This window comes from Podarcis filfolensis (assembly GCF_964270895.1).
Source record: "Podarcis filfolensis genome assembly, chromosome: 15".
Lineage (NCBI taxonomy): Eukaryota > Metazoa > Chordata > Lepidosauria > Squamata > Lacertidae > Podarcis > Podarcis filfolensis.
This window is the reverse complement of record NC_139618.1, coordinates 37,927,588-37,952,618: the sequence shown is the minus strand read 5'-3', so window position 1 is coordinate 37,952,618 and position 25,031 is coordinate 37,927,588. Positions and strand designations below refer to the sequence as shown.

The following is a 25,031-nucleotide window of genomic DNA, read 5'->3' as shown; positions in this document are numbered from 1 at the left end:
GGGTAACTGACAGAAAGTACCACCTTGTTTAAGAACCAAAGTACAGTGGTACCTCGGGTTAAGAACTTAATTTGTTCTGGAGGTCTGTTCTTAACCTGAAACTGTTCTTAACCTGAGGTACCACTTTAGCTAATGAGGCCTCTTGCTGCTGCTGCGCCGCTGCTGCACGATTTCTGTTTTCATCCCGAAGCAAAGTTCTTAACCCGAGGTACTATTTCTGTGTTAGCAGAGTCTGTAACCTGAAGCGTCTGTAACCTGAAGTGTCTGTAACCCGAGGTACCACTGTATTAAGTTGTAAACATCTAACTAAGTTAAGGACCTGAAGTAAAATAACTCCAAATAAGCTGAGTGTTTTCCATTTAGTGTGGAAACCTGTAACAACTATTTGAAGTGTAATAACTGAATTTAAGCAACTGAAGTTTGAAAGAAGCTATGCATTTACTACCTTGTTTAGAAGCCTGTAACATCCATTAGTTTTAGTATAATTATTAATAAGTTAACCGTTTCCCGAAAGAACATTACTTCCTGATAACATCCTTTGTTTTATCTACTTTGTTCTGTAAAATATTTTTTTCTTATTTGTTCTGCTTTTGCCTGAGTTTCCAAGTATCTAAGAATTGCCTCACACAAAACCCAAAAGATAGCCTGTGGTGGTTAGAAATGTATTTATATGGAGGCGGGGAGTTTGTTGCAGCATCTAAGGGCCTGGTGAGGAGGGCAGTGAATCTCAGCTGGGTTGGTTCCATGAAGAGCCCTTCCAAGTCTCTGGGACCTTCAGCCAGTGCTCAAACTGGCTAACTGCTGGTGTTGGGACTAGTCTTTTGTTTCCCTTTTTAGTACCCTTGGCTCTTAACATCAAGAAAACCAGTGTGCTGTAGTGGCTGGACTGTTGGAAAAGGACCTGGAACACCCTAGTTCAAATTCCCCACTTAGTCTGGAAGCTTACTTCCAGACTAGGCCAGTCACAGTCTCTCAGCTTAACCTCCCTTGCAGGGTTGTTGTGGAGAGGAGAACCATGCTCACCTTGAACTCCTTGGAGGAAAGCTGTGATATGCATGCAATGATAAGTAAAAACAGACAATTGAGGTGCAGAAAATGGGAGTAACAAAGTTTTGTTTACTGGCTGAGGAATGTTTCCTGGCTTAATTTCTAATTTCTGTGTGCCAGGCTATAGTTAAAGGCAGATGAACAGGGATGGTTAAAAAAGAAAAGAAAGTTGGCAACACTGGTAAGAAATGTATGTTCTTAGCTTGGGTGGTATAAAAGAAGATCTTCATTATGGCAGTTGGCAAGCTTAATGCTGCGGCGTCCAAACACATTTAGGAGTGAACGAGTCCCACTGAACACAATGGGACTTACTGTAGCTCCAAGGAAACGTTCACCAGATCGCACTGTAAATATGCAAAGTAATATGCATGTGGTTGTATCTGCTTCATGAACATGACACAAACTCTCTTTCCACTGAGATATGCATGTGCATGCTCCATTGCTGTGCAAAGGGTATTCAGGGTACCAGCGCAAACTTACAGTTTGGCTGACTCGATGTTTCTGTGAATGACGTTCTCTCTGCTGTTCCTAATAGCTGGGCAATGTTAACCTAAAAAAAGAAAGAAAGAAAGAGATTTATTGCCTAGGGGATGAATTGAAGTGGGTGGTCAGCAAGACCACCTAAAGGCTCTGAATCCACTGTGGTCCATGCCTAGCCATCTGTAGGTGTGCCCCACTGTGCCTTTGGCACATCAGTTGGCTGATGAAAGCAGGGCCACATGTTTGCATTCATATCTGAAAGGTAATTGTTATATCTCTGTGACTCCACTAGCCTCATTCTCTGCTCTGCCTCTTTCTGCCAACTTGGGTGTAAACTGCCACTGGGTAAAATGTCACTAATAGGGAAGGGAAGAGGAAGCTGCCTAAGCAGTGTGTCAACTCAAAAGGATCTGTCACTGTCATTCGCTGTTGGGAAATGTCCTGACATTTTCAGTGGCAATGGTTCTTGCGTACTTATTTTATTTTTATTCTTGCAGAAGGTCTGTTTATTATTGGAACAGGAAATATAGTCAAAATAGTTCTTTAGAAGCATTATGATGCTGACGACTGTGAAATAACATCAGCACGAATTGCATATTTTGCTTCATTATCGCATATATGGCTGCAGCTATCTATCCAACATGCACATTGGTATATTTCTGCTTTTCTGATTGGTTATCCACTGGGACATGCAGATGTAGCATTAAAGTGTGAAAACTCTCACTCTCTCTCTCTCATTTCTAAATTTATTTTGATATTCAATTTTACAAGGGGAAGTTTTAGATTATGCTAGTACATCAGCAGAAATACGTATCAAAAACAGTACAGTCTTCAACCACACACTGATTAAAAGCTCGGGTATTTAACAATGTACATTGCACTGCATAGATGGTGCAATTTGTGTGGATTGCCAGACAAGAAAGTAAAAAAAGGACAGTCTATTTCCATAAAATTGTTGGCGTCTTGAGTTCCATTTAAAGCTTTCATATATTTTGTAAGTTTTGCCCTTAATGCTGCTGTCCATTTTGCCTTTTGTCTCCATGGAGAAAGTTGCATGTTTGACGAGCTTTTCCAGTTTTGTGCCACCAGTTTCTACTAATGGGCTGCCATGCATAGAAATGTAATTAATTCCTTAGAATGCAGCTCCTTTTGTTCCCCATGGAAGACAGTCGGCAAAGCTGTGCTGCGCTGAACTGAACTGAACTGTGAACTGTCTGTTTTGTAAAGAGACTTATTTCATTGAATATATTTCTGCTCAGAATCCTTGAACTTTATCACCACATATGAAATACTCTCCTGATCTCTGTGCCTCCTCGCCAAGAGAGAGGTGAAGAAAATGGATTAATAAGATTACAGTTTTGTGGTGTGAAGTGCCAGTTCTGAAACAACTTGAAAATATTTTCCTGGCTTTTTGTGGAGGCGAATCACATGTTTTTTTGCAAGTTGCACCAGTTGGCCTTGATGGGCACTTGTAGTAGCACATTTCCTGCACCAGCCTTTCCTCGATGGAATCACACCCATAGCAAGTAAAACGGCAAAGAATTTCACCCAATTATTAGCTTATAGAAGCAGAAACGAGTGCCTATCCAGTTGCACTGGATCATTACAAGTGGTGCTGTGGTCTAACAACTGAGCCTCTTGGGCTTGCTGATCAGAAGATTGGCGGTTCGAATCCCCACGACGGAGTGAGCTCCCGTTGCTCTGTCCCAGCTCATGGCAACCTAGCAGTTTGAAAGCACACCAGTGCAAGTAGATAAATAGGTACCGCTGTGCTGGGGTGGTAAACAGCATTTCTGTGAGCTCTGGCACTCGTCATGGTCCTCTGTGCACCAGTAGCGGTTTAGTCATGCTGGCCACATGACCCAGAAAACTTTCTGTGGACAAACACTGGCTCCTTGGGCCAGAAAGCGAGATGAGCACCGCAACCCCATAGTCGCCTTTGACTGGACTTAACCATCTAGGGGTCCTTTACCTTTTACCTTTACAGCAATTGATCATTTATATTCCTGAAAAAAGAAGTGGAAGAAAAAAAACTGGTAACATTTTTTTCTAAGCTGATCTTCATTTTTCAGAATCCAGAGGTGTTTACACAGCATGCTGGTGCCCTCTGCTGACCTTCCATGTGAATGCTACTTGGACAGTCTTCTGCATTCAAGCTCATGGCCCTATAATAGTGAATAATCAAGAAATTGTGTTATAAGTGAGGCCCCTCCCCCGCTTTTGGTGTCTCTTGCAAATGGGTTATAGGGGCTGAGTTGGACTTATTCCTTCAGGCTTCAGCCCACAAGGCAGACTCACCTGGGAGCAAGTCCCATTGAACTCAGTGGGACTTAATTCTGAGTACACATGCATAAGATTGCACTGCACACCCCAGATTGTCCTGACTGTGAATGCTAACTGTGAATATTCCAATTATTTATGTCTTGATTTGCACCAGCTGGTCCTCCTGGTAGTTCTCCTGGTCTTCCTGACTAGCCTTCACCTTGGCTGGAGTCCAGATCTCTGTGCAAAAAGGTGTCACATGATAGTCTGTTAACAACAGTGTTATTTGTGCATGCTTTTCGTGGGATTTATGGAGACAGAATCATTCCAGAGCCGTCAGAACTTAAAGACTGCCAGGCACATCTAAAATAATTTGGACTGAGCAATTGGGCAAAATGCTACCTACATGCTTCCTTGCCTTATAGCTTATTCCTTAAGCCTGTAGGAATATAGGAAGCTGCCTAACACTGAGTCTGACACACGGTCCACCTGCTCAGCATTGCCCACACTAACTGACAATGGCCTCCCAGGATTTCCCGCAGGGTTCTCTCCCAACCCTACTCAGAGATGCCAGGGATTGAACCTGGACCCACTCCATGAAAAACTGGAGTTCCTTCAATGGGCTAAAGCCCACACTTCAGCTGTAGCGCTGTGGTCTGGCAGTGCCCAACTGGCAACAAGTTCCATAATTGTGGAGGGGATATAGAGAATGTCACCCTTTTAGGACACGCCAGATTAGCTTCCTGAGATGATGGCCTCATTCTACCTAACAGCAGGGATGGCCCTATGGCCTTGGTTAGTACATGCTGTGATCACAGTGCATTGTTCCTGAGTGAAATCAAGAATCATCCCTTGGTGGAAGTTCTGGCACTGGTTCAATGGGACTTGAGGGAGTAGGCTGCATCCAGATGTCACGATAAACCATGGTTTGGTGTTACAAGAATGAGCCACAGCAAACTCTCATGCTCACAAGATTTCAAGAAGTCCTGAAGGTATCACTTCAGCTTGCCATTTCTCCTGAACTTGATCTTAACCATGAAACAAATGCTGCTATTTTTATTTATTTTTTAAAAAAGACAATTTACAAATGTTTTTCATTTAATTTACAGTATATGCCACTTTTCCAGGCGAAGTCAGTCCAAAGCTGTTTGAACTACAGGTGTGTGTGTGTGTGTGTGTGTGTGTGTAATCTTGGTATTACCAAAGCAAAGAATAAAATAGATTCACAATGTTGAAAACAAACTCAGAACTCCAGTAATGGTAAATAAAGAATGGGGACAAAAGGTTTTTATCTCCTTGCAGCCACACTGAACAAAAAAAGGGGGAAAGGGAGCCTGCAGTCCCAAAGGTCTCTGTGGCTCATTTCTATGTCTATTTCTGTGGCACCTGGACCCAGCCTTTGCCTTTCTCTGCATAGGGTTAAGCATTAAAGGTTAAGACCACCCAGAACTTGCCAGGGGTGCTTCTGTGGGTACCATTATACAGAGAGGAAAGTCTGGCAATTGCATGTGCACAAAATTTTAACTTGGCTCAGGGTACTAACTGATGGTGTGGTGTGTCAAATGCCTCACTTATCCACATTCTAAAATGTCACATTCTGTCTTGGGATAAACTTTGATTAAATCTTTTAATAGGAAAAGTGCAAATGGAACCACCAAGGACATTATGAAACCCTGATGCTTTATTAAGATTCTGATCAACGTTGCCTGAGGATAAGCTGCTGGGGAAGATTTTAGATCATTGCTGCACCAGAGCATCATAGACCAGCCAATGCTATTTTGCAGCAGTAAGAATACCTGGCCAGGTAGAAAATGCCAGGAATGAATTATCAGAAGCAAAGACTGGCGAATGGTCCTCATTTCCAACTGAGATTGTACGGAAGCCTATTTTCTATGGTTCTGTGTGTCAGGGGGCCTTGGAGAGCACTGTCTTGCACTATCTAAATCTGGCTCTGTAAATTAGCTATAATAACATGCTTGGAGAAGCTGAGATTGAATAATATAGACGTATTATTAAGCCTCACCAGAAGACGAAATGTCATTTTGCAGCCTGCCCACTAGGTGAAGGGAGGAATGAATAGAATGGTTCTATTGTGCAGACACCCCAGATATTCTGCTGAATACTGAAACGGTAGCAAAAATCCGAGTTAAGGACAAAAGGCATAATAAATTTACATAAATCTGTTATCATGGCTGTAATACTGGAGTATTTGTATTGACAAAAAAATATTGTTTTGCAGTAATTATCCTCCAATAATCTGTCCTTAATAGGCCAAATCCTAGGCAGCAGCAAGCTTCAACACATTTTGACCCAAATGTCTTCATCAATGGCCTAAGATAACATCAGAGAAGCAAAGCATGACAAATGTGGGTTTTTTTTAAAAAAATAACAGTTTGGCACATCTGGAATAAAAAACAGCCATACATAGTAACCACCAGAAGTAGCTGCTACACATCAATAATTTTCTATTCACTGTATTGAGGATAATTATTTGGTAAGTTTTAGGATGATTAATGTTGATGTTTGGGGTTTTATTTAAAAACCCAGTTTATTTATATTTTGTTCTATAAAAAATACCATTAACAATAGCAGCAAAGAGCAATGAAGTACCGGTACCTATTTTTGCATACATTGTAAATTAGCTGTACACTACCCTTTATAATCTTAATACTTTTTGTTACACAACAAGTAAATTTAACTAGTATAACATTCTTTACTTATCCCAAAGATCCATGAGTAGCCAGAATTATATTTTGTTGCTTTTATGTGTGTAGTCAGTTTTTCCAGTAAATCAATCTGCCAAATCACATTTGTTCATTCCTATAGTGAACCTTCCTCATCTGACTTCCAATTTCATGCTGTCACTTCCCTAGTTGCTGCCAAAAGAAATAACAGGTCTCTGTTTTGTCCATCAAAGATAGTTAATAGTTCCATTGAAGTATTATTGCAATGCACTGACCTCTCATTTTGCTATATTCTAGTCCCCTCCCCTCAGAATTTTTTGAATAGCCTTACAACTTCACCATGCATGGATGAAATAACCTTTCACTTTACATTATTTTCTCCAAGATAGTTGCTTCCAAATGCATTGGTGTTATGTTGAAACATGCTGCACAGGATTTGGACTATTCTTCATCATCATCATCATCATCATCATATAAAAATAATTTATTATTTGTACCCCACCCATCTGGCTGGGTTTCTTCAGCCACTCTGGGTGGCTTTCAACAAAGATTAAAAATACATTAAAATGTCACACATTAAAAACTTCCCTGAACAGGGCTGCCTTCAGATGTCTTCTAAATGTCAGGTAGTTGTTTATCTCTTTGACATCTGGTGGGAGGGCGTTCCACAGGGCAGGCACCACTACCGAGAAGGCCCTCTGCCTGGTTCCCTGGAGCTTTGCTTCTCGCAGTGAGGGAACCGCCAGAAGGCTCTCGCCGCTGGACCTCAGCGTCCAGGCAGAACGATGGGGGTGGAGACGCTCCTTCAGGTATACTCAGGGTGTATCACTGAGCATTTGTAAATATTATAATTTTGTTGTTGTTTAGTCGTGTCCGACTCTTCGTGACCCCATGGGCCAGAGCACGCCAGGCACTTCTGTCTTCCACTGCCTCCCGCAGTTTGGTCAAACTCATGCTGGTAGCTTCGAGAACACTGTCCAACCATCTCGTCCTCTGTCGTCCCCTTCTCCTTGTGCCCTCCATCTTTCCCAACATCAGGGTCTTTTCCAGGGAGTCTTCTCTTCTCATGAGGTGGCCAAAGTATTGGAGCCTCAGCTTCACGATCTGTCCTTCCAGTGAGCACTCAGGGCTGATTTCCAATACAGAATTGTATTTATTAATGCCTATCCAAACTTTTCACCCAAAGGAGCCAAGGGGAGCAGTTGCATTTTTAAAATACCTTTTCCCTAACCTGCTTTAATGCTGATTTTGGTTGCTAGGATTTCTTTTTTCGTTAAGGACCATTTGTGGCTCAGTCATTTGAATATTGAAACTGCTATGTGAATTACCATCTCTCACATTTTTTTGTGAATTAATTCACTGGAGCTGTGCTGAAACCCCTCCCCATTGCTCATTTTCCCCCTGGGTTCTAAGAAAGGAGAGAAAAATGTTCACACCCGTCATGTGCGGGCGACCCTAGCTTTGAAAGGAAATGCAACCCTGTTGCTGAGACAACCAAAGTGATGCTCTCACCTTGGCTGTGCTGTACGGTGGCAATTAAACTGCCATAGCACACAATGGAAAACAGAGACTCTCAGCCCTGTTGCTTTGACAATGGGGATGAGTTCCTCTCATTATCCCTCAAACTTGCAGCAACCAAGATGCAGAGACAGAGGCACCAGTTAAGGAGATGGATCAAGTCCAGGGCTCTAGGCTGACTACTGGCTGTCAGACAGGAGCCCTCAGAATAATCCTCTGGACTATGAGGGCCAGAGCTCAGATTCTCACAGGTGCCGAGACCGGAGCTCTGAGCATGAGCCGGGGGAACCAAAAGCCTCCCACCACACTTCACTAGCCCAGCAGCACAGAGAGCGCACTAGGAGAGAGGCAGTGGAGTGGAAGAGGAGTGTCTGTCCGCTGGTCAGGTGCTTGGCCCTTTAAAGCTCTGCATTTCTACATGAGGTGGTGGAGCTTGTAGTCTTGAGACGGAGGGTTAAGCTGCAGGCTGCTCCCAACCCTTGTTGGAGTAACTTGCTCATATGGAGTTATCCATGGTCCTGCAACTTTTGACCAGCCTCACCTCCTTCTCTGTGGGATCCAGCGTTGGACTGGAACAGTGACCATTTCCCCTCCCCTTCTGATTCAGAATGAGAGTAGTGCAACTTGTCTTTAGTTTTCCCCAAAGCATTCTTCAAAGTGGATTTTCATATAATCATAGAACCAGAAGGGATCTCAATGGCCGTGTAATCCAACCCTGCGCCAATGCACGGAATTCATTAGTGCAGCATCTCATATAGGTGAACTCGGTTTCAGAACGTTTAATGAAGGAGAATCCACCACTTTCCAAGGAAGTCTTTCCCACTGTCAAGCAGCTCATACCATCAGGAAGCTCTTAAAATTGTTAGTCTCTTGTAATTTGAACCCATTGATTTGGATCTTATCCTCTGGAGCAGCAAAAAAACAAAATTGCCCATCTGATATGTGACAACCCTTCAAATATTTCCAGATAGCTACCATGTTGCATCATAATAGTATCTTCTTGAGGTCAAACGTACTCAGTTCTTTCAATGATTCCTCGCAGAACTTGGTTCTCAGGTATCTCATCACCTTTGCCACTCTGTTGTAGACTTATTTCCAGTTTGTCAAGTACTTTCTTAAACAGTGGTTCCCAGGACACACCTCACTGGTCTCACTGGTCTTGCCTTACACCCACCTTGAATTATTTTTGTCTGTCTGGATGATGTCCTTGAACTCTGGTATTGATTCTTGCTAATCTGAATGGAGGATAGCGAGAGCTGTGTGTAGGAACTAACCAGTTGCCTAGAAGGTAAAATTTATATTCATCCTTCCACCCACTTTTGCCTCTGAACCTTTCCACCTGTACCAGAGCTGCATATGGTCCTTGGATTGTAGCTCAGTAAGGAAGAAAAGACCACCCACATGGTATACAGAAATAAATATCGACATCCATCTAATGTGTTTTCCCCCCTGCATAACAAACAAAATGAAGCTTAGAGCAAACTGCAGGATGGACAGGAGGGGAGGTGGAAAAGCAGGGTGATTGAATTTCTAAAGCCGTAAACTGTCTTACTCCTAAGAAACATGCCTTTTTGTGTGTGAAGTCTTTAGCATGGGTGAATCTAACCATCCTGTGAGGACAGCCAAGAATAAACTCTGACAGCCTCTGTGTACCTTCCTAGCTGGAGGCCTGAATTGATTAGCATTCTGGCTTGGAAAACAAACCAGGCTTACAGAGAACTTGACTGGGCTTTGCTGACAATTGCAAGTTGCTGTTTTGGAGCTGCTTTGTTTATGCACGGTGAACACCTGGTGTCTATTTGGTATCAGAACTTCAGTTTGCAGCACTGCTTTTCTTGAGAAGCAGGGATATCTCTGTCTTATAGAGTTAATTCATTATAGAATTTAGTCTTTTCCGGAATTTCTGAAAGGAAACATGTGAAGAAAGATCATGCCAGCTGTCTTTGTCCCTTAAATGATTGGTTTAGTATGCACAGAAGCTATGCCTGCTCTCTCTCTCTTGCTGTGTAACTGTGAGACTCTGCTTTTGGAAGGAATCTCAGCTGTATACAGCCTGCTTATCTGTAGATTCTCTGCACAGAAAGTTAATTAATGGTGGAGATTGCAGAGACTGCAGGCATAATCTCTTTCTGTCTATTCACTACTGTATATGCATTTTTAGAAGGACTGGAAAAGTAGCCCAAATTGTATCTTCCAGGTGTTGCTAGACTACAACTCCCATTAGCCAGATAATAGTTTGGAAGAGAGTTGAAAGTTGCATTTGTCCACTCCTGATGATGCAGAACCTGCAGGTAAATTAGGAGAGTGTAGATCTGGTGAATACTCTGGGGCAGAGGGCAGACAGGAGTGAGTCAGGCTCAGGATTCCCTAGAAAAAGAGTGATTAGCCTTTCAGGACCCTGGACAGAGCCCAAGAAGCTTGTAAAACGTTTAACATTTGTGCTAAGCACTTTCTGCCTCTTCTGCTATTTGACTATGCTTCCACACTGTCAGTATTTTGTGGGAGGGATTCAAGTACATACTGGAACTTTAGATTTTCACAATGAGAGAATAAGAAATACGTATTTTAAAAGGCGAAATTGACCCTTGGTGGTTTGGAAAGTGACGAGGAATTACCTTGAAAAGTGTGGGGTGGGGACAAATGATTAATGGGGAAATGTGTTAAGCACTGCACTGGCAAATCAGGGTGAATGTTCATTGTCATATAACCTCTCCATAATAAAATCAGGATGAATGCTCAATAAGAACCAGACATAATTTAACCAAAGTGTAATCTTGGTGCAAGAAAAACAGGAGGAATACTCAATAAACACCTGAAGGAGCCCGTAAATGGTTTTACCCCTCCCTCCTCATTTTTCCTTTACAACCAACCTGGTTTAATGTCCTTTATTTATTGGTGCTTTATGTTACTATTACATTTATTTTTGTATCTTAAAGGTCTGGGTGTATATGACAAAGAACAATCTTCTATATTTGTTCCTGCAGCCCTACTTCTTCACAGGGATTGAGTCTTGCTAAAATCAGTGCAACTTGGTTGGGACAAACTTACTTAGGACTGCAGGTATGCTTAGGGATGCTAGGCTGCAATGCCAGAATATAAGCATGTGAGCCTTTTTATTGACGTTAATGGAATGTGGAACACACTTTCTGTCTGGATTCAGTTTTGCAGGGTAGAATGGCAGCAAGCAGTTTCAGGGAGGCCAGGGGTGGCAACTTGAATAATTTTTTTGTGGTAGGGTGTGTGAAGAAAAGCCCTGCCTCACATAATCAATCACAAGACATGGCACACACATACACACACCATCTGAATGGCAGTGCCCTTAAATGGGGGGGGGGCTCAAATATTTTATTGGGGGGGAGGAGAAGGGACCTTGGCCCCTAAGAGTTGGCTCCTGTGAGGGAGGCTAAATGGATTGACTGTTTTAACAGAGCAAAATTTTGGTTTCACCTGTGAAACAAAACCATAAATGGCACACTTTGCACATGCTGCAGATCAGTTCTCAAATCACGGCAATGTCAAAACTGAAGTGGGTGTCCCATCTGCTGATGCTAACAGTGCACCGACAGCAGTCTCATTTCAGTGCCAAGCTAAGACCTGTCTCTGTATGGAGGCATTTGATTCATTCTAACTATCATCTGTATTGGGGTTGCCTAGCAGTTTGGTGATGCGTTGCTTGATGTATTGTGATTTTATGCTGTTATTTTATATTAGGGGTGGGGGCACTTTTTAAGTATGAGGGCTGGATTCCATTAGAGGAGAGCCTTCCAAATTTAAAAAAAAGAAGGGAAGGGTTAAGGCTTGCAATATGTTTAAAGAAAGTGGGGGAAGAAGAAAAGTGAGGAATTGGCTGTACCAAATAATGTCAACAACAGCAATGCAGCAAATACTATTTTTTGTGAATGGAAAGTAAGGCACAGTGCAGTAGTATCAATGTTTCTCTTTTGCACATATGTGTTATGAAGCTTTTTAGTGACATCACTGTTCTTGCCTTTTATTATAAAGGGACTGTATATTCTCTTGTATTCAGTCGGAGCTGAGGTGGATTAGATAGGCATGGGAGCTGGGAGCACAGCACCTCCTTCTGTCTCCAGACTGTTCTTCTCTTGACTAAAACAGACTAGGCATGATTAGATCCCTGCTGCTGCTGCTGCTGCTGTGTGTTTAAACCTATCTGTTGTTCCAGTGATGGAAGCATAGAATGTTAGAAGCAAAGTTGATTCCTCTCTCTGCCAGCCACAAAGGAAGATCCCTAGATCACTGCAGGATGCAGGTAAGGGGGGAAATGTTGTGGAAATAAATTCTAAATTTTACATTTCATGTCAGGAAAATTGGGTCTGTCTTGCAGATGAGTAGTTATTGAAAGTGATGCAAAATTAACAGTTGTCTCTCCAGAAGCAAAGAAGAAGGAAAGGGGACAATAAACCCTGTATTATTTATATACAGGGAGTGTATGGTATATTCTCTTGGCTTCATTAACTGTTTTTGCCTACTCTCATACCTTTGGGATATAACAGTCAGTCTTTAGTTTCTACAATTCCCTTCTTCCCCCAGCCTTGGGTAAATCCCATTCCATGGACCATGAAACACATTTTCAGATCAATGTAGGGCTGCTTTAGACCAATTTGTGGGTTGCATAGAGAACACACTCTAATGGTTATTTTCTTTTTTTAAAGAGAGCTCACTCATATTGTTTATTTGTTTATGGCTGAATCCAGGGCTCTGTTACAGCATCAGCACCATCCCTGTTATTGTCATACTCTAGCCATGTGAATGGTGCTTTACAGAATATAAGAGGATAGGTGGTGATCAAGGAGCTTACAGTCTAAAATGGAACATGGAGGGATCAATGGAGGAAATGAAGGAGTAGCTGGGGTAAAGAGCGGAATGGATCTGCCAAGTAAGCCCCATTTTTAATATCAGATGTATGGGACTATGCTGGAATTACTCAGTAAGAAGGAAAATTAACTCTGCACACTTATTCATAGTGCTTTGCAATCATCGTCTTAACAATCCTTACAACACCCCTATAAGACAGATCAGCATTAGAATCCTCATATTGCAGATGGGCAGAGACTTTCAGACTGTCGCTCTTTCAGGGTGAGATTCAATCACGTACCAGCAAATTCAATTAAAGTTGGCTTGGTGCTCTTGTGCAACAAACCACACCCCTGCATGGGAAAATAAACTAGAAAATGTGGAATAACACTTGCCTTACGCAAAATCATATAACTTCAACACAAACAAATCAGCCTGAATGCTCAGCAAATATCTGACGGTTGCCTGCCCTCCCTGCAAACTTGTGCAAACAATTAAGCGTAAATCACCCATCAACAGATCATATGGATGTAGCCTTAGTGGCTGATCTATTGCAGCAGTGGCCTATTCTAGGAAATCTGGTACTTGAAGAAGGGCAAATAAATGAGCAGAAAGGAAATTTCTACCCATAATGATGATCATTCAAGAACGCCCATGGAGTGAGGCAGAAGCCTCAGAACTGGAAGGATGTAGTTTCTGACTGCCTAGCCACTGTGTCAACATCAGCAGCCTGCACCTGGATCATCTAGCCAGTCAACAACACTGAGCTTCCATGGTACTTACTGGTGAGAATGTCCTCTGCCTGCATCTCTGCATCCTGGGCAGTTGCTGTTAGTTAGTTCATGGCTAGGGGATAGGAGAGATTTCAGTCAAGGGCTCCCCACCCTACCTGACAACTCACCTTTATCCACTACATCAGAGATGAGGCACCTGTGACCCTCCAGATGTTGCTGGGACTCCAACTCCCATTGGCCCCAGCCTGCATTGCCAGTGGTAAGGGACGATGGGAGATCCAAAAGCACATGGAGGACTACTGATCCCTCACCCCTGCACTGCTGCCTTATGCCTGCTCTCAGACTTTTATACCACTTAGTGGTTTGGCAAAAGGAACTTTGCACCCACCCACTGGAACCATTTAAAAAAATTAATATCCCTGAAGCTTCAAGCTGGAGAGCTGGCAGCAAATACAAATCCAGGGCCTGGGTCCTCAATAGCTCAGTTTCTGCCTTGTATGACATCTGATTGCTTTTAGCACTTGTTTCCTTTCCCCACTTGAATTAGTGCCTTGGCAGCTTTGGTTTGGTGCTTTATCTGCTATTTTGTTGTTGTCTACAGGGCTTCCAATCCTGCTGTTGCTTTGTTTCACGTTTTTAAAATATTTATATCTTTGTTAGCCACCCTGAGGCTTCAGTGATTAGTCGCAATATAAATCTTGACACAAATAAAAATAAATCAATGGAATAAAATGTGCTCCAAAGGATGAGTCACCGTTAAGACTCTTGCAGCTGCCTTTTGGGACCAGGCAGGGTTTCTGGAGGCTCTTCAAAGGCAATGCGGGGACCTCATCTGGAGACTGCCAAGGCATGTGTGAATGTGGCCAGGTTGGAGCTCTGCCATAAAGGGTGAGGATAAGGTACCAACCTAAAGTCAGGAAACCCACTTCAAGCCATCTGCAAACATACTTTACCAAAGGTGCCTCCAGACTGTTGCTATTCTTCAGGAAGGATTACAGGACATACCTGAAATTTTGTTGTTTAGTCATCTTAGTCGTGTTCGACTCTCGACTCCATGAACCAGAGCATGCCTTGGAAACTCTCACTTTCTTCTCAAAGCTTTCCCTTTTTTTATGTCCATGGAGTTTTCCTGGCAAAATACTGGAGTGGTTTGCCAGTTCCTTCTCCAGGTGGATCACATTTAGTCTATTATTATTATTATTATTATTATTATTATTATTATTATTATTAATAATAATAATAATAATTTATACCCCACTCTCCCCGGCCAGAGCCGTGCTCAGGGTGGCTAACAACAGTAAAAATTACAGTAAAAACATAATGGGGAAAAAAAACCAATTTAAAGCACAGGTTAAAATGCAATTTAAAATGCAGCCTCATTTTAAAAGTAGCCCATAGATCAAAACCATAAGGGGAGGGAAACATAAGGGTCAGACTAAGTCCAAACCAAAGGCCAGGCAGAACAGCTCTGTCTTGCAGGCCCTGTGGAAAGATGTCAAGTCCCACAGGGCCCTAGTCTCTTGTGACAGAGCATTCCACCACATCGGGGCCAGTACTGAAAAGGCCCTGGTTCTAGTTGAGACCAATCTAACCACCTTGTGACTTTGGACCTCTAAACTCTCTGCTATGACCTGTCCGTCTTGGGTGTCCCTGCACTGCATAGCTCATAGTTTCTTGGAGTTATTCAAGCCCCTTCGCCACAACAAGGCAGTGATTCATGAAGGGGACCAGAAATTTAGGTTTGCACAATTGAAGTGGAATGAAGGGCTCTGTTGTCCTAGTGCAGGGGGAGTGAGCATGAGGTCAACAGGCAATGCTGACCTGCCAGTGGTTCCATTTAGGCCCATGAGCCCGTTTCCTGAAACCACACCCAGCTATTAATCAGCAGACATTACCCAAACCAGACAGAAAGCAGGATTGACACCCCTGGATGCCAATCCTGCCTTGTTTAGGTGCACAAGGTTCCCAGCTGGATTTTGGGTGCTTGGGAATCACTGCACAAGGGATTTTGGCAGGTGGGTGGGATAAGCTGTATCTGAGGTTGTCTTTTTCTGCACCTTCTCCAGTTTGACAATATTCATGTCTATTTGCTGTAACCAGAACCGTGTACCACATTCCATGTGGTGTTGCACTATGGAGTCAGAAAAAACCCCAATTTCCTTCCCACTGGAAACATAGGTAAAGGTAAAGGGACCCCTGACCATTAGGTCCAGTCGTGAAGCTTCCGGGTCATGTGGCCAGCAAGACTAAGCCGCTTCTGGTGAACCAGAGCAGCGCATGGAAACGCCGTTTACCTTGCCGCTGGAGCGGTACCTATTTATCTACTTGCACTTTGAGGTGCTTTCGAACTGCTAGGTTGGCAGGAGCAGGGATCGAGCAACGGGAGCTCACCCCATTGCGGGGATTCGAACTGCTGACCTTCTGATCGGCAAGTCCTAAAACAAACATATCGTGTCATGAGGAGCAGACTGCAGGCGCTCACCCCAAAATTCCAGGCATACTCTTAGAGTTCCTTGGAACGCAGAGATCAGTGATCTGGTGCATCATTCAGAGGTGTGCTAAAGGATCATTGACAATGTTGCAGAAGATCATGTAGAATAGTTGTTTGGGTTTCTGGCTGTCACTCAGCCACGGGTACATGCACATGAAATGTTCCCATCAGTTTCCTCAGTGCGATTGTGAGGGGCCTGGGGTCTGCCTGTTAGAGTCTGTGATGGAACTGCTTGCATTTACAAAATGTCTAGGTTTGCTGCAACATCTTACTTGCTTACAAGAAATACAGAGATCACACAGAAAAGCACTGACTTTGCTTAAAGATCAGTCAATGCATTTTAAAAATCTAAGGCAAAACATGGAATTGATTGGGGTTTATTATTATGGGTTGCATCCAACACTAGTCATATTCAGAGTAGACTCACTGAGATGAAATAGAGATGACTAAATTATATCCACCAATTTCAATAGGTTTACTCTGAGTCAATCTTAACTGACTACAACTATGATATTTCTATCTCTAAAGCCTTCCTTCTATTTCATTCTATCCTATCGCACAAAATATTGGAGTAATTAAATGCTTGTTTGGTTGGTTTTAAAGATCCATACTCTGCTATTCAATCAAACTGATGCCTTGATGGTTTATAATAGATTCAAGAGTACAGTACAAAGCAATTAAGAGACAATTTAAATCAGCTCAGCAAGACATCTGCTTAATAAACAGCATGGCTATATTCCATTTAAACAGCCTGAGCAAAACAACATTATGTTAAATAAGCAAATCTATCCATGCTTAATCATTTTCTGATCTCAGAACATGCGCTTCCTTGACATGGAATTCAGGTTTTTAGGTTCAAAATCTGGAGTAGGGGCAGCAGCTGGCATGCAGACAGCCCTATCTGAATAGAATATCTGGTCTTTTCACCTTGCTCTATAGGTCGCAGAAGTACAGGCTTCTTGGTAAATGCTTATATTGTCAGAAGAGCAAGGCTTTTGATTCTTCTATATGCTCCTGCTTCATCTCAGCCGCCTGTGTTCACACTTGAGGAAAAGGAAAGTGCACTTGGTTGCTGGAGAAAAGCTTTTGTGCACTTTCAAAAATTAGTTTCCCTTGAAATACTAAGAAAGTGTCCGACCGCTGAGAAAGAGCACTCCTTTGACAAAGATGTGTTTTTCTAGACCTGGAAAAATGTGATGGGGAGATCTTTCTTTCTTTCTTTCTTTCTTTCTTTCTTTCTTTCTTTCTTTCTTTCGACATTTGCTTATTAAACAGGAGAATAATTACAAGGCTGAATGGCACCCACCCCCAGATAATTGTAGACCGGTTGCTTTCATTAGGTACTTAAGCTAATTAGACAAATAGAGCAGCAATGGAATGCCAGTTGTGGTGGGCATTAAGTCTTCACTCCTGGGTGCATTTCCTCTTGTTCTTGTTCTTCTCATTAAAATCTTGCCTGGTGATTAAAAAGCTGTTTACCTCATTTCAATGCATTCCAAATTAAGCTGTCCATATCATGGCAGGTTTTCTGCAAGTACCTCAGAGTATGCAGCTTCTGTCTTCAGGAACCATTTAAACATCACAGCAGTAGGAGGTCTCAACCCCCCCCCCCCATTTGCACTGCTTCATGGGTCAGTGTCCGCGGTGGGGTCAGCACCTTGGACAGCTGCCAGGGCTCAACTTGCTGAAGCAGGGCCATTTGCTCACATTTGCTCTGGGGGCTCGTTCGCGCTATATGGCCTAATCCTCAGAGTGGCTGGGTGCCATGTTGATTTCCAAGAATGACCCCCATGTAGCATCACTTTGGAGGAATTATGGGAAATTAAAATGGCAGCTCCCAGCCACTCAGTGCTGCTTGGAGTGCTACTGTGCCCATTGCTACTACCCGGTAAGCTTGTGAGGACCCACCAACAGAGTAAGGGGTCCACCAGAGGATGCTTTGCCCACTGCACTGTTAAACCTAGAGCCAGTCCTGGGTGGTGTAAATCTGAAAACCTATTACCAAAAACATTAGGCCTATTTACATTTTTGTTTGCTTTTAATTATTCATTAAAATGTTTAAATATTGACTTCCATCAATACGTGGGCTGGTTACAATAAGCAATTAAATGAATGCCATAGTTTAATATGTAACAATAAAAAACAGAGGTGCACTGTAGATCCGGATGGATTTAGGGGGAATTAGGGGCTTGTCAGAAGTGGTGCAGGATTGGTTTGGAGCAGTATGAGTTGAATGCTTTAATCCAGAAAGCGAATCCCTTTTAGGTCTTCCCAACCAAACATCAACTTCAAAGGTGCCTAGTGCAAAAGTCCCTGGGCCTATTTGACTGCAATCTGGCAGGTTTCTTACCCAGGGGCACCTCTCTCATGTCGGCAATTTTCAGATGCATCACTGACAGAATAACAAGGTGGATTTGGGCACAATGTTGCTGTGTTTGTCTGTTTGTTCTTAGCTGCAACAAGGCCATTCTTCTTCAAGACGGCACACAGGCTGCGGAGAAGATGACGCTTCCCTGCAGCAATCGCAGTAGAAGACCTGCAACTGATCTGCATGCCTGCAAGCACCCTGCAAGCCCTGCTCTGCAGTTATCCCCTCTGGAGAAAGTGAAGGAGCCTCATCAGGTGTTGGATGGGATGGGCAAAACAGGAAGTGACATAATGGGTTCCCTGCGTATATGGGGATGTCTCTGGTGCAGCCTTTTCAACGTCAGTTGTGAAAAGCCTAAGGCAACTGATGTTCTGCTCTGCAGAGTAGCAGGGCCCAGCCAAACAAGGGGAGGTTTAGGCTGGAAACAAGGTAAAATGGGACAATGTACAGTTTGGCCCCAGGGCAGGACATTGCCTATGCTCTGGGAAACACAGTTGTTTCAGCAATGAAAAAGCTGAAGCGGAGCCTTTTCATAATAGTAGCACCAGCAGGTGCATCCTAATTTTGTACCCGAAAGGCTCCCCTTATTCAAACCATCCACGTTAACTTGTGATTTCTCTTTCGTGTTTCCCAGGTGAGAGCCAAATTCTTGCCACACTATGGAGATCCCTGAAGGCAGCACTAACCAAACAACCTACTCCTTGGGAAATGCCAAAAGGAACATGACTTATTCCCCATACTACTCTCACTCATCACCTGTTGCCGCCATCTACATTGTCGCTTACCTGTTCATCTTTGCCTTGTGCATGGCTGGGAACAGCCTGGTTTGTTTCATTGTACTGAAAAATAGCCGGATGAGGACAGTCACCAACCTGTTCATTCTCAACCTGGCCATCAGTGATCTGCTGGTGGGCATCTTCTGTATTCCTACCACACTAGTTGACAATTTGATCACAGGTAAGTGAAAAGGTGGGGGGGCATAGGATGGCTAACCTCAGCCTCTTGGTTTCTGGGGGAAAATTCACCTTCATGGCCCCTTGCAGTCTTCCCAGAAGCACCTGGTTTGCTGTGGGTTACATGGACCTTTGGCTTCTTATGTTCTTATAGGGAAAGAGGGAAATGTTCCCAGATCATGTGTTGGACCCAGGCTAAGTTGGTTGCACTCACCTCCCATTGAATTCAAGGGGGCAAGGTTAGTCAGGGCTTAAATTCAGCCCCATTTATTCCAAATGAAACTAATTCAATGGGTAACTTGTATCCAATGAGAAGACCCACTGAAATTAATGCACATGACATAGGTCTAATGGGTCTACTCTACATAGAGCTTAGTTGGCTACAACTCAATTTGCCTTGATCCAACCCCATAACACAATGAAGGGTGGTTTAGAAATGTAATTATTATTAATGATAGTGATGATGATGGTCTAAGAGCTGATTCGTACAACCCTCACTTTCATGCTGAATGTTGACTTGACATCATGATAAAACAGAAAGCAGCTTGGAAGGGTGGGACTTTGAGTAGAGAATAATAGTAATTATTATTTATTATTATTTATTAAATTTGCATATTGCCCTATACCCGCAGGTCTCAAGGCGCTTACAACATAAAAACACAAAATAACATAATCCTCTTTGAAAGCCACCAAAGTTAGTGGCCATTGTGTGAGTGAATTTCCATAGTTTTTGGCTATGCACAGTGTGAAGAAGTCCTTATTTTTGTCTGCCATGAATGCTTCAACATTCAGCTGCATGGAGTCCATGAGGGTTATGAAAGGAGAAAAACTTTTCTCTATCCGCTTATTGATGCCATGCATAATTTTTTACACTTCTACCATGTTGTCTCTTGCCTGCCCTTTTTTCTAAATGGTCAGCAGGGAAAAGATTAAGCATCATTCTCTCCTGCTGCTGTGCAAATCATAACCTCCTCTAAGCTGCTTCTCACTTTTTGAAAAGCAGCTGAGCCATGCTGGAGATGTATTGGTGACGAGATTTTCACAGTGGAGAGAGACCACCTGCATGTTAAATAGATAGAATCAGCTGGTAAAACTAGCCTCTCTATAATGTCTGCTGAACTCTGTCTCATGGCCCCCAACTGCTTGCTTCCTCCTAGGATGGCCTTTCAGCAACAGCATCTGCAAGATGAGCGGGCTGGTGCAGGGCATGTCTGTTTCGTCATCTGTCTTCACTCTGGTGGCAATCGCTGTGGAAAGGTAAGAAGAAGATGAGGTCCTAAAGCAGGAATGGGGAGCAGGTAGCCCTCTAGATGTTGGACTCCAGCTCCCAACAGCCCCAGCCAGCATGGCTAGTAGAAAGGGATGATGGGAGTCGGAGTCTAGCAACATCTGGAGGGCCACCACTTCCCCACCCTTGCCAGAAAGGGAGAGCACACAGGTTTGCTGTGGGATCAAGCTCAGTTCCCATGTGTGTTTTGGGTCCAAGGAAGAAACTGATGCCCATCACCCCTCTTTCAAACAAATGAGCCAAGTTCCATAGGTCAGATGCTTAATGTGTTATAAGGTGTCCGTTCTCAGTTCAATGGATAGGACTGGGTCAGCTCACCCACATGACCTGTCCATGGGGACTGTCACTTGTCCCATGCAATCACCGAGTGTGTCACCCACCCCAGCAGCAGTGACCAGACAATCTGTGAGCCGTGGCGAGGGAGGCTTAGGGGGTGGAGACGCTGAAGACCTTGATAAAAGGGTATTTGTTTGGCTCCTTCCTGGTCAGAGTCCTATCCTGAGGCCAAATGATGCTTTTTTTTTTAAATAATAAATTTTTATTAGTTTTACAACATATATTAAAACACAAAACAACTAACAATTAACAACATAACACATAACAAACATGTAAACACATATAATTTCTTAACCTCTCTTTCTTAAACCTTGTTTCAACGACTTCCCCATACCTCCCTTTTCTGCATCCCTGTTTTAAATTTTCCCAGCAACCCCTAATTTCAATACTTGTAATTCAATTTCTAATCTTTTTCCTCTTACCCAATTATTTATCACTGCAATTCTGTTTTACATTACCCATGACATTTTAGCACTCATTAATTTTGCAACAGTTCTTAAGATAAACTTTAAATTTCTTCCAGTCTTCTTCCACCGTCTCTTTCCCTTGGTCACGGATTCTGCCAGTCATCTCAGCCAGTCCCATATAATCAATCACTTTCGTCTGCCACTCTTCCAGCGTGGGTAGTTCTTGTGTCTTCCAATACTTTGCTAAAAGAACTCTTGCTGCTGTTGTAGCATACATAAAAAACGTACTATCTTTCCTTGACACCAATTGGCCCACCATGCCCAGGAGGAAGGCCTCTGGTTTCTTCTGAGGCCAAATGATGCTAAGTAGAAACAATAAGAGATGGAGCACTTTATTAAAGGAAATACAGGTGTTTGGGACTGCCAAATTTATTGTGTTTTAAATAGTTGCATGACTGACAGCAAAGTAGCAGGTCTTCCCCACTTGCTCCATCCTCATGTTGGGCACAGTGTCAAGGAGCTTATAAAGCTGCAGGACTGAGAAGGAAAGTGCCAGTGACATGCTACGACGTGAGATGGGAACTTGTGGGATGGGAGCTTGTGGTGGCACCCCATCTACGGAATACAACGTATTCACTCATCTGTGCTGAAGGTCAATGCATTCATTTGTCAAGTCATCTGATCAACACTCCATGGTACCTCATTTCATTAACATGGTACCCTCTAGCAGTTGTGAAGTTCCATTAGCCCCCAGCCAGCACAGATCTGGAGGGCATCAGATTGGTGAAGACTGGATTAGAGGATTCATCCACCATATCCTTTGCATGTAGGTTAATATTGTTGAGCATGAGCGGTTGGGGGATAGAGATAATGTTTGAGGTAGCGAATGAGTGTTGTGGTTGCATAGAATGGATGGTGAATGAGACATGTGGGTTGAAATTTTACATTATGCTGCCTTGTAATGCTCTCCGATTTCATTGATATTAATAGTGTGTTTATGTATGAATATTTGTTTTGCAAAGTCTTTTCTGCATTTATATTTATTTACCTAGTATAAACCTGCATTTATATTTATTTACTTAGTGTAAACCACTTTGATATCTCAGACAGGAAGTGTCTATAAGTGCAAATAATAAACAAATAATCTTAAATTATGGTCATTGAGGCCAGCTTAGCCACTTTATCTCCTTGCCCCTCAGAATGGCCCATTTTGGCCAGATAGAAAGCATATATTTTTGTTCCTCCCTTCTTGCATAGTAGTCATTCCCCTACTTGTATTCTTCCTCCCTTTTTCCTCTGCAGATTCCGCTGCATTGTCTACCCATTTAAATCCAAGCTCAGCCTCTTCCAGGCACTCAATACCATTGCCATCATCTGGGTACTGGCTATTACCATCATGTGCCCCTCGGCTATCAAGCTCACAGTGGCTCAGCAGGAGGACAGCTACATAGTATACAATGGCAATCAGAGCATGACCTACCCCTTGTATTCATGCTACGAAGCTTGGCCCAATAGTGAAATGCGCAAAGTCTACACCACTGTGCTTTTTGCCCACATCTATGTTGTCCCGCTGACCCTCATCACATTCATGTATGGCCGAATTGGGCTCAAGCTGTACAGGTCCTCAGGCCCAGTGAGTCAGCACCAGGTAGTTCACGAAGGTCAGTGCAACATGGCGGTTTCTAGAAGGAAGGTGAAGGTCATCAAAATGCTTGTGCTCGTGGCTCTGCTCTTCATGCTCTCCTGGTTACCTCTGTGGACACTGATGCTGCTCACAGACTATGCCAAGCTGGATGAGCAGCACATAAATCTCCTTGCAAGTTACGTTTTCCCCTTTGCGCACTGGCTGGCCTTCTCCAACAGTAGTGTCAACCCCATCATCTATGGCTACTTCAACGAGAACTTCAAGAAGGGCTTCCAGGCAGCCTTCAAACTCCAGACCTGCTCTGATGAAATGGTCCATCAAGGGGTCTATGCCGAGCGGACAACCGTCAGCACCAGTGGCTTTGGTACCCGGAATAAAATCTTCACTGATGGGGAGTCCTCCGATTCAATGTGCTTGAAGAACCTGCCCCCTCAAGCTCCTTGTGGCCCACAGGCTGGACATGGCCAGGGACAAGGACCAGGAATACTGCTGCAGGATGTCAACGACATCACACCCCTGAGCAAAGTTTGCAAAGCTTGGGATGCCTGAGGAGGGTTGAATCAGCAGAGATTTTTCTGGGATCATTCCGTTCCTGCAACTGCATTTGCCTCACGTGAATGGATGGGGATATTTGGGTGGCCACTCATTCGTATTTTCTGTGAACTGAGCATGCTGTGGCAGTTCTTTCTACAATTATTAGAAAAAAACATATGGAGGGAGTTTGTCTTCCCTTGCCTGCCCCCAAATCCTGTATTGGAAGCCCAAACAAATGTGGATTTAAAAAGAGAACAGAATTTTTCATTTATTATTTCCCCTGTTCAGACTGTTGTTTTATTTTTCTTTCTACGTACATACCTTTAAAGCATATTCAAAGCACATTCTTTCAAAGAATTCCAGGCATTGTAGTTTTTAAGGGTTGCTGGGAATTGTCAATTCTGTGAGGGGTAAAAAACAGTGCCCAGAATTCTTTGAGGGAAGAAAGTGCTTTAAAGGTACAATATGTACGCAGCTTTCTAGCTTCAAGTCTGGCATTCTTTTCCACTCTTCCTGGGTGCATATTGGGTGAAAAAGGAGGATTTGGATACAGAACATCCAAGCTCTTCTCATCTGCCCTGATATGCCCTGATATGTCATTTTTTAACCCCCCTATGGACATGTAAGCACTGCTGGTGGTACATCTGCACTGGTGGACTTTTTTGCCAGTGTGTGATGGGGGCTTCATTCGGAGTTCAAGTGCCACCCTAGTGGTGTGACAGCATGTCTTAAAGATCCCATGACCCATCAGAGGCTGGCTGATGAGCTGCAGGGAGTCAGTGTGGTGTAGTGGTTAAGAGCGGTAGTCTCGTAATCTGGTGAACTGGGTTCGCTTCCCTGTTCCTCCACATGCAGCTGCTGGGTAACCTTGGGCTAGTCACATTTCTTTGAAGTCTCTCAGCCCCACTCACCTCACATTTGTTGTGGGGGAGGAAGGGAAAGGAGAATGTTAGCCGCTTTGAGACTCCATTGGGTAGTGATAAAGCAGTATATCAAATCTAAACGCTTCTTCTTCAAACTCTTCAGGATAGTAGTCCAAGTGGTTTTGTAAATATTTTTCTGCCCAGTTTTGGACATTCAGAACCCAAGTGTATAACACCAGAGATGTTGCTAGATAGTGAAAGGATTTTGAACAGGGGTCAACAGAGCGCAAATTTGCAGGAAAAAACCAAGTGACCATTTATATGCACAGGTGTAAACCTCTGAGCAACTTTCAGAGAAAAACCAAGAACTTTTAATGGAGAGTATTCAAAAGAGTGAAAGCGGCTATTGTTGTGCGAAGAAGCTAAGAGGTTCATGTTGTGGTAACCTTAGTGGAATGCTTAGCAATGTCAAGAACACCACTGTGCTTTCATGTTTCCAAGGAAGAATCTCAGTTACTTGTACAGTCTACAACACAGGGAAGTTAAGAGTACTAGGAACTGGAGGCTATGGCTGTATGGAAGGGGCTGGGACCCATGTATCACTGA

At 43.3% G+C, this 25,031-nt stretch overlaps 1 protein-coding gene across 2 annotated transcripts; it reads left to right on the top strand.

Annotated features, from left to right (window-relative positions):
• Window positions 1-12,050: 12,050 nt before the first annotated feature.
• Window positions 12,051-24,357, top strand: LOC310749897 (neuropeptide FF receptor 1-like). Of its 2 annotated transcripts, none has more exons than XM_083587219.1 (5): window positions 12,051-12,261; window positions 18,485-18,653; window positions 19,034-19,356; window positions 20,510-20,609; window positions 22,686-24,357. In XM_083587219.1, the coding sequence occupies exons 3-5, from the start codon at window positions 19,059-19,061 to the stop codon at window positions 23,575-23,577; spliced, it is 1,290 nt and encodes a 429-aa protein (XP_083443345.1). In that variant the 5' UTR covers window positions 12,051-12,261; window positions 18,485-18,653; window positions 19,034-19,058; the 3' UTR covers window positions 23,578-24,357. The 2 variants fall into 2 exon arrangements, with proteins under 2 accessions (XP_083443345.1, XP_083443344.1); XM_083587218.1 differs by having other exon boundaries at window positions 18,485-18,828.
• The last annotated feature ends 674 nt before the right edge of the window (window positions 24,358-25,031 follow it).